This window comes from Acipenser ruthenus, chromosome 22, assembly GCF_902713425.1.
Source record: "Acipenser ruthenus chromosome 22, fAciRut3.2 maternal haplotype, whole genome shotgun sequence".
Classification (NCBI taxonomy): domain Eukaryota; kingdom Metazoa; phylum Chordata; class Actinopteri; order Acipenseriformes; family Acipenseridae; genus Acipenser; species Acipenser ruthenus.
The window spans coordinates 28164835-28175060 of record NC_081210.1 but is presented as its reverse complement, the minus strand read 5'-3'; the positions used below and the strand labels follow the sequence as shown (position 1 = coordinate 28175060).

Sequence of the window (10226 nt, the reverse complement as noted above, 5' to 3'; positions counted from 1 at the left end):
CACACGCAGACATTGGATTCCTGTACAGCTGAATCAATCTCTGATTGAAAACACAATAGCAGCGGCAGCGGAATTGACCTTTCCATTGGAATTGATATCACAATCCAAAATGTCTCTGAATTACAAGACGATCAAGGAATTAATCAGTTCATGTAACTAGGTTCGACATCAAGCATGCGTCTTTTACGTTCATCCCAAGCTTGTTATCTCCATGGCTTTTGTACTTCAGTATCTGTTTGGTATAGTGAAGCCTTTCATCTTCCTTGCTTAATAATAATAATAATAATAATAATAATAATAATAATAATAATAACTCTGAGTGCTGCCTTGAGAGGACCAGGGTCTGGTTTGCTCTTCTTACTGCGCCTGCATCCCGGAACTGAACCGCATCCAAACCATCTATCCATTGGCAGAGCTGGATTTTCTTCACTATAAAAAAAATTGCTTATTTTCACAGTATTTCACGGTCTAAAACATAATTGGTATTAAAGCAGTCATGTTTGGTAACTTTCTCTAGACAACAAATGGTTATTAATATTTAAATGTTTACCTGAAAAAACAGTAAATGCTAAATTATAGAATATTTTGATTTTTTTAGGTAGTTCGTCAATAAGGCAAAACTTTTGTTGTATTTCTTTTTAAGTGATAAAGTATGTAAATTTACATTATTTTTTCAGGAATTAGAAATTTCACACGGAACCACATATTGCATGCAAATCGTGTGATGAACATGACAAAAAATACAGCCTTACCCATTCGTGTTATATATACATATATGCTATCTTAAACAATTAATTTAATCTGAATACAGCCAAAGTTACATTTAGGCACCAAACTCTACATTTATTGTAAAATGCATTTTCTTGAAAGTCAGTGTTTATAGGAAGACCAACAAAATGTTTGGTCTTTACCCAAGGCGTGCAATAAGTAACACAATTAGCTGGATTTGTTTCATAATGTAAATATAACGCAAGTGACCATTTGACAGGTCCAAAGAAAATACACAGAATTACTTTTTACTTAATGAAAATATAAAAAATTAGCAGATTTTCTATAGTGAATTAAATATTTATGTTAAGCCATTACCCACCCCAGTGTGTTTTGGGATAACCTGGGTTAACCTGCATCATCTACCAGCACTACAGCATGGTTTGTGGGCAGCTCTGTGCAGGCATTGCCATTCATTGTCAAATGAAATAAGTCAATCCAGCAGTCTAAGAACCCTGAGCACATGTGGCTTTCCTATAACTTCTTAAGTTAAATAAAGGGGTGAAACGATCCTTACATAGCTCGGTGCATTCACTGCTGGCAAGCATGTAACAGTGTAAACTTTACCCTGGAATTTGGAACAAGGGTCTCCAGGCTCCTTGTGTGCTAGGCTAGGAGGCTGCTCAGCATGTGATTAAGCATGAATACTTTATAGCCGATGCCTTTTGATCCAGGCGCTTTGAAGCCGCTCCTTTAGAATCTGATTAAGCTGCTGGCCTCCCCTGGAGGAGGCAACGGGGAAGATCTTTTAATTAGTCCCACAACTTGGCTGATCAAGCTGGTTAATGCACAGCCACACCAAGGCTGTCGAACAGGTTAGGCACGATAAACATGACAACACTGACGCAACAACAAGCAGGGAACGGAGAGTAAACTGAGACTCCAAGCTCAAAACTGCTTTCCAAAAGACCAGTGTGGTCCTGTTTGCTAAAGTTGTGGTTGTGGGAAGTATCACAGTCTTCAGCGAAGGACTGGCGAACTGCATGGTTTAGTAGAGAGGAGTGCTGGGTGGCAGGTTGTGACATGGTGGTGGGCTCAAATTAAACAGAAAGCTCACTAGATTTAAGAAATCTGGAAACACTGTATATTTCTGGAGAAATGCGTGTGTGTGTGTCTTCCCTGCTTGGATGGCCTATAATATGTGAACCTTCTCTGTGGCTGATTTACTAGTACTGCTCTTAAACTCTGGCCTGAGTTTGGTTTCATTCGTACCCCTTGGACCATTCTGTACTCAGACACATGCACCTCTCTGTTTCTATATTCATGCACGTGTAATGTGAGCATGCTCATCTATGTGAAGGATACATAGCTTTAAGGCTTAGCAGAATATTTAAAATGCAAGACAGAGCAATTTGTTCAAACAAATAATTTCTCTTGGCTGCAAATTGTTGTCTCATCTCGTTACTCCTTCTCAGGCTCTGCGTGGGGAAGAGGAATAAAAGAGTTTGACACCCGCCTAAGCGACAGTGCCTGGAAATCAAAGGCGCTCATGAAAGAAATGCTGAAATCAATTAAAGAACCCTTTGCCAATGCAACGCAGCAATTATCTGGAAGTTGCCTTTTACGGATTCAGAAGCTAATTAATCTTGACTGCGTAACATGGAGGGGTGAAGCTCATTACTATTTTCTTTCTTTTTTTCTTTTGATACTGTGCATTTCTTTAAAGGCGCCTCTAGCAAGCCCATTGGCATGATATCAATGCTGACCCCTTTGCAAAGGCAGGTTAGCAGTTCAGATATACTGGGTTGCAGTATTCTCCACCTGCATAGGTTGTACTTGAATTGGCTGCTCTACAGCCCTATATCTAATTGTGTAAAACCTGTACTCAACTACAAACCTTCAGACACAGAGCCTTCTAAGATTTTCCAGTATTCTGTATGTTCACACACCTAGGGAACATTACTAACCAATCAGATCACTGGCATTTTCAAGTCACCCTCAGCTGTGGCAAACCCATGATCAACTCTGTGAGAAGAACCATAAATCAGAGAAAGAAAAAAGCAGTGCAAGGTCTAAGAAACTAAGGAGAGGGCAGCACGGGCCATATTCAGATAAAAGAGGTCAAGAGAATGAATTACGGTTCAAGTCAGAAGTGAAAATAATTCACATTGCAGGATTCGATTGGAGCTGTATACCTTTAAGAAAAGAGCTAGCTTCCGTGTGCCTGCCTTGCAGCTGTCTGAAAGTCATGTCATTTTCTGAAAGTCATTTTGTTTAATCTGATATGTAGCCCCACTCCACAAACACTCAACACACAAATCCAGTGCTAATCTCATACAGCAGCCCAGTCCAACAATTACTTTTCTGCCCTTATCGAGTCTCAACGAGCACAAACCACATTTAACAGAGGCGCTGCTGCCCGACGCTGAGGAATATAAACTGGATAAGAAGCGCATTCAATCATTAGGATGTATTAAGACTTTTTTTTTTTTTGGTAAAGTAAGAGAGTGAATACATGCCCGCCTGCTCCCAGCCATTTGGAGCGCCTGCGTGTCATATTAGCAACGCGTGTTTTTAATTACAGAGCAGAGGATGGGTCACGTGGAGTGGTGCACTGCTGGTTTTTCTGAGGATGTTGCAGATCTGAAAACACTGTACGCATTTAATGTATAAATTGCCCGGGTGTACATGTACTGGACAGCCCATATGGATATAGGCAGAGCGGTCAATACTTTCATACAGACACCAGTGAATTCTAATCAGAATAACACAAGCTCTAGAGCAGAATGTGGACTCGCTATCAGTGCAAACAAGCGGTTTATGATTAAATGTACGTATTATGTTTTAAAAAAACTATTTGATCCTTTTTTTTCTACTATTTTTGCCATAGCATGGAACATTCACATCAGGCAGCATGGTTAGAGAGTTACCTTGCTTTGCTACTCCTCGTAATCCCCACTAGTCAAGATCATCAGGTGTCTTTTAGCATACGATACTGGAGGTATGTTTGGGGATTCAGTCTTCAGATTTGTGCACATTCACACTAATTGATCCCATTGTGGAGATAAGAAAGTAGGTTTGGGGCTTACTGCAGTATCTGCCTAAATAGATACAATCACAAGTATATATATATATATATATATATATATATATATATATATATATATATATATATATATAAAAACTAAAAAAAAAAAAAAAACACTATAATTGTGTTGTTAAAATGACTTCACTTGCTTTCTTTTTGGATCCAGTATTCTAAAAACTAAAATAAAAACATATAAAATAAGAACTACATATAAAACTGAATGATGTGAAGTAAATAAGGTATAAGGGAGGCGTGCAAACCCCTAGATAGTGCAGGAAGCTGTGCAGCGATGTGCTCCTGGAGCTCAGACAGCTGTCACTGCCGAGCCGCAAGGGTCCCCATCTTCCTGTTTAACCAGCAAAAGCAGCACTAATCTGTCGCGGACGAGCAAGACAAACAAGGACGCCTGCTCTGCTTGGCTAACAAACGCTGCCCCAGCGGAGAGCTGCACTCTAGAGGCTGTGTCACTCAGGTAATTAACAGACCAGAAACACCCACCCCGCACACACTCACACTCTCCCTGTCTCCGCTGCACCCTACTTTTGTGACCTACGTGCAGCACGTGTGTAACTGAGGTCTCTGCTGAAAGTGAACCTTCTGCACACACAGAGAGTTTTGCTTCTGTTGCTCAAATCATACAGGCACTGATGTTAACCCATCCAAAGTGCATAGGTCAATACCCTAGTGATCTCCTGTAGCATTTCAAATGAACACAAGAAGACGTTTTTTTTGATAAACCTGAGAAATCCCTCCATTAGACATTGCTTTGATTTGTTTTTCAATTGTTTTTTTTTGCCCCATTATCACTTTTATTATTGGTATATCAATATATACCTTAAGTACACAAAATATTGTACAAAAAAACATTATTTTACAGTACAGAAAAAAAAAAGTGGACCAAGCATGGATCCAGGTGACAATTCCCCTTTTTCTAGGTTCTACATTTAAAGCAGAATGGGGCCATCTGCTGGACACAGCCAGGTATCACATTTTATAGATTTCTGTAATAGATATAGAGGAAGATTTCAATGACATTTGTTTGGAGAACAGAAGACAACAGCTGTGATGAGCTTGTACATACAGTCTGGGAAACCCTAAAGCTTTATCAAGGTTCCTATTGCGATCTTCCACCCAGTTTTCTTAAGTGTTTGCAATCCTTTGCTAAATGCATTTTTAATGTCTCCCAAAAAACTGGGGACCCGAGTGTTTCATCATTAGGCTCTCTGGCTCATTGCATTTTCAATTAGCCAGTGTTGTCAGCTTCTAAATTTCTGTTTTTGCAGCTCAAAAAATTAAGCAAAAACACTTCAACAAGGTTCCAAGGAGAGTCACAACACAGGCAACACATTTTAAATGCACTGTGTTCGGTTACCAGAGGCTTTTCCATTCTGTCTCCTTTGACGAGCACAAAAGTTCACCGCTGTTCAATACAAATCCAGAAGGCCCAGGTTACGAGTCATTGGGCAGGCCGAAGAGCTTGACGGTGCCTGCCTCACGGTTGCTGTCGTATTTCCCGTCCTTGTCATCACAGGCATATGCAAGCAGAGGTTTCTTGGGATGCCAGGCCACTGTGAAAGTCGGAGACTCGCACTGCACTTCCCATAGCTTCTCACCTGCAAAGCCAAACCAGTGAGCAAAGGCATACTCACGTCTCAAATACTTAGCTATACACAACTGGGCATTTCACTGCTGGGCTACTTCATCATCCATCAGGGAAGAAAACTGAAGCAATGAACACACTCCAATATTAACCAAACAATCGGTTACAAAGCTGGGACTTTAATTCCACTTTTCCTGTCATATCGTGGGTTATCTATTGTGTCTCATTAGTTAGAAGACACAGCCTGCTGCAATCTCTTACCTGTTTCCACCTCCGCAATGTCTATGAAGTGGTCCTCTGATGCCGAGGCCAGCATCTTACCATCATGACTGAAGCTCAGGGTCCTTACAGGCCAGTCCAGCCTAAACAAATAAAAGCATATCAATTTATTTAAAGGCAGAAAGAAACTCCTAAACATCAAAGACCTAACAAACATCACAGAGCATTTTGTGTCCAAGTAGTATTACAGTATTCAAGTTATAATTTGGATCAGTGAGTAATCTTACAGTGCTCCCTCGTTACAGGTGTCCCTTTATACTGCAGAATCAGTTATAATGCATTATTGCCATGAATATCAATATTGTAATTCCACTAGCTAACATTTGCATTCTTATTATAAGCACATGCCTCAGCAGGGATGGAAATAAGACTCCTACTGCATAGCGGTTTCACCCATTCTAGGTTTTTCTACGAGCCTGATTAGCCAGTGCACAGGTAACAAGCTCAGGTTTCTCTTATTAAACTCGTAATAGAACCAGGAATGGATCAAACTGCTATGCAATGGGAGTCATACTTACCTGCCTGCTCTGTAAATGCTTGTGTATTTGAAATGCAGCCACTGTCCCAGCCTCACCTGGAGAAGCAGCGAACACAGACCAGCTCTTCCACATTCCACAGGCTGACCAGGGCGTCTGCGCTGCCTGTAGCAAAGTACTTCCCAGTTGGGTCAAACTTGATACAGATACAGTTGGAAGGATGGGCATTAATGGACTGAATGGGCTTCAGTTCAGGGTAGCTGCAGCAGGAGAAAACAAACACATTAACAAAAAACAGTTTGTAATCCCTGGAAATTCCTAATGCTCATGACATTGCGAGGAATTATATTTCTCCCCCCCCAAATCAGACTAGTGCAATTTGAAAAACTACCGAAACCAAAAGCAGAAGTGTACTGCAACACAATTTACTGCAACAAAAGTGTCTGGTTGGTTATAAAGGTTGTAACGGTGTATAGTTTTCAATAATCTAACTACAATGGTAAAACAGAGATCTGCTACCACATGCTACACAAACACGGTAAGTTTAACACTTGGCTATTTAGTATTGTAAAAAATGCTAAGGAGGCTGTGTGGTCTGGTGGTCAAAGATAAGGGCTTGTAACCAGGAGGTCCTCGGTTCAAATCCCACCTCAGCCACTGACTCATTGTGTGACCATGAGCAAGTCACTTAACCTCCTTGTGCTCCGTCTTTCGGGCTAGACGTAGTTGTAAGTGACTCTGCAGCTGATGCAAAGTTCACACACCCTAGTCTCTGTAAGTCGCCTTGGATAAAGGCGTCTGCTAAATAAACAAATAATAAGTTAATGCATTTACACAGGTACACACAGACAAAAACTCACACCTGACGAAACACAGTATCCATGCACACGCACACACTCCGACCCTCACCTGAGGATGTTGATGCAGCCGTTACCATTGGTCAGGTAGAACATGTCATTGTCATTGTTCCAGGAGATCTCGTTCACCTCGAATTTGAACTGCTCCTCTGCACGGGACCGGTGGCTCTTGGCATCAATGAAGGTCACCACGTCATCTTTGTTCCCAACAGCGATGGTCTGTCCGTCCGGGCTCCAGCAGATATTGATATTCTCCCCTTGGAACGCAAGCATTCAGTCATCACTCCATCACTGTCCATAGCCTGATAACCACCTCACATCAGTGATGGGAAGAAGACTCCTATTGCATAGGAGTTTGATCCACTCCTGGTTTTACTAGAGGTTTAATCAGACACAGCTGAGCTTGTTACACTAGAGCTAATCAAGCTCATACTAAAACCTGGACTGGATGAAACTGCTATGCAATAGACCTATTTCCATCCTCAACTGGTGGATGAAATGCTGTAAAGGGCCTTAACAAGGGATCACACGCCTGCTTTCCCAGGCTGCAATGAGCTCTGACCTTGGATTTAAGGTAAACTTACGTAGTCCAATATTAGAACACCTCAAGATTTGTCATTTATTTTGCTTTGCACACAAACAAATGTATGAATTTACTAGAGAAATTAGTTATTAACTTTTGAAAAGTCATCTTACATGAAACAAATTCAAAACTAAAAACACTGCTATGTCTCAAAGTGTTTAATAGTAATAATCACTAGGGCCACCTTTTGCATCAATACCAGCCTGGCATCTTTTTTGGCATTGTGTCGATGTACTTTCTAAACATACGTTCTTGAAGTTGTATCCGCAGACTTTCTTTTGTACAGTCCAATAAACTACTGAAGCAATGGGGTGTTCTAATAACTTTGCACACGACTTACTGCGTGTTTATATATGTATAAATTGCTCATCACCTTTGGTGTTGACTGTTGCAATGCATTTTGTAGTCCGCACGTCCCAGATGCGGATAGTTTTGTCTCCCGAGGCTGTGACGAAGATGTCTGGACTAGTCGGATGCCAGCAAAGTTGATCCACGCTGTCCCCGTGGCCTCTATAGTTGTTCTCCTTCACCTAAAACGCGACCATGAAACACATCATCTCTCCGCACACATGCGTAAATCTCTATTATAAAAGATCCGCTCTATCCTAAAACCGAAGCTAATCGATGGATAGCAGGTCTCAGGAGGTAAACAACCCAGAAAAGCAAAACATTGGCATCCCGACTCCCCAGCAGCCCGCTCTTACCAGCCGGTCTTTCTCTAACACGAACACACTGGCAGTTTTATCAAAGGAGCCCGAAGCCAATCTCCTGCCGTCGCAGCTCCAAGCGACCGAGTGCACCTTGGCGGAGTGAGCCGCGAATTCTCGGCTCTTATTGTTGTTTCTGAAGCTATCCTGCATCTCCTGGTAGTACTGGGAAGCCATGTTGCTGGAGTCGAGCGGAAAGAGATCGCTGAGCACAATCCATTATGAGGGGGGGGGGGGGGGGGGGTGGCTGTGGACCAACTCCCCGCAACGTCACTGATCAGAGGCTACGTGAGACAATATTCAAATAGTTACCTTTTTTTATAATTACACACAAAATGGTATTTGTTTCTTAGAAATGGTGTGTTGTCGAAGATTTCTAATATATACATGCTTCTCCGTAAAAATACTAATGGTATAGCCTGACCAGAGAGTCTCAAAAAACTTTATTGACAGAGTACATAATGACACTCAATCTGTAATAGTCTGCGTATCGAACATGTACACAAACGACAGTATAGAATTCCTCAATGACGACAAAAAAGTAGAATAGCAATTCATAAATATAGTAAATAACGATGTATAATGCAAGAGATTGCTTGATCGGGGTTACATGATGTGTAGGTCGACTTTCCGTCTGTAACAAAAGGCCATTGAAACCAAGGCAAGGGATTATCAAAGGCTCTCTGGTAGTCCTGGTCAAGCACTGTCTAGCAGCTGTGACTTTCACATACAGTATTGGCAAGCCTGCCCATGCTTATTGGCAAGCTGGCCATGCTTTACCAACCTGTCTGTGTTTTACCATATTAACTGATGCTTTACAGTTTGATATGCATGGAGAAATATCAGCGTGATACTGTGCAGTGCTGCACAGCATCGAGAACCCAGACTAAATAGCACATCCTTATTGTTCTTTTACAGTCTCCTTACCTTTAGACGTGCGCAGTCATTCTGGGTGCTAGCTGTGTTACTCCAATAACGGGATTGTTTGGAGAATCCTTATTTAACCATTGGCTGTGCTTCCTGACTCCAGGAAATTACTAGTTTTCAACTTGTTTGGTTCAGACAGAGATCACAGTGTAACAGAGATCACAGTGTAACATGAATCCCTTTTGCAGTTCATGTATTACATTGGAGACGCTCTGGGTCCCAATATACTGCAGTTTACTGTATTGATACTGCAGTTACTGCAGGTTGTTTTGTAAGGACCTAAACAGAATGCAATATTGAAATTAAGATTACCTTATAATTTTGCTATATTGATCGTTTAAAAATGTCTTAAACTTTTTATGACATTTATACCAATTCAGACCTTTCAGTGTCTTCCTCAATAATGTAACATGCACAGTTAAATTAATCTTGCAGTGTTAAAATGCTCTGATTTAAAACTAATGCATGAATAAACAGACCAATGGAATACATAGCTTGAAATGTGCCACAAGAGGGCAGTATAAACAAGGGAATAAAGAAAACCACCTCTGCGTAGTGAAATGGACAAAACTTTATTACTTGCTTAAAAAAAATACAGCCTGCAATGAATGAAAGTCAGCCGTTAAGTGGTTAAAATAGAAGCCTCAGAATGGACCCCCCCCCCCCCCACCACCACCACCCCCACCCCTGCCTTAAACTGAAACCTTAGCCAGGGGCCAGTAAACCCGGCTCACACACACACAAAACACTATCACGCAGCATTGCACATGATGTCATCAGATGGCAACACAAAGCTGGAGTTAAGATGGTATACAGCTAGATAACTATGAAAGGTAATGTTCTATAATACTACTGTTTCCTTATTCACGCTGAATTCTTGTAGCATGTGCATTATATGTAATCTGAATTACTGATGAAGGCAATCGCTAAATGAGTCATTCATTGAAGTCATGACTGAATCAGAAATAAGCAGTCAATAGCAACTTAAAAAAAACACACTA

The 10226-nt window shown here is 41.1% G+C and overlaps 1 protein-coding gene across 1 annotated transcript; it reads right to left on the bottom strand.

Moving 5' to 3' along the window:
- Positions 1 to 4643: 4643 nt before the first annotated feature.
- On the bottom strand, positions 4644 to 8514 carry LOC117413126 (THO complex subunit 3). The gene is made up of 6 exons (XM_034908697.2): positions 8296 to 8514; positions 7965 to 8121; positions 7061 to 7265; positions 6250 to 6411; positions 5658 to 5758; positions 4644 to 5409 (listed from the first exon to the last, which is right to left on the bottom strand). The coding sequence occupies exons 1-6, from the start codon at positions 8473 to 8475 to the stop codon at positions 5246 to 5248; spliced, it is 969 nt and encodes a 322-aa protein (XP_034764588.2). The 5' UTR covers positions 8476 to 8514; the 3' UTR covers positions 4644 to 5245.
- Between the last annotated feature and the right edge of the window lie 1712 nt (positions 8515 to 10226).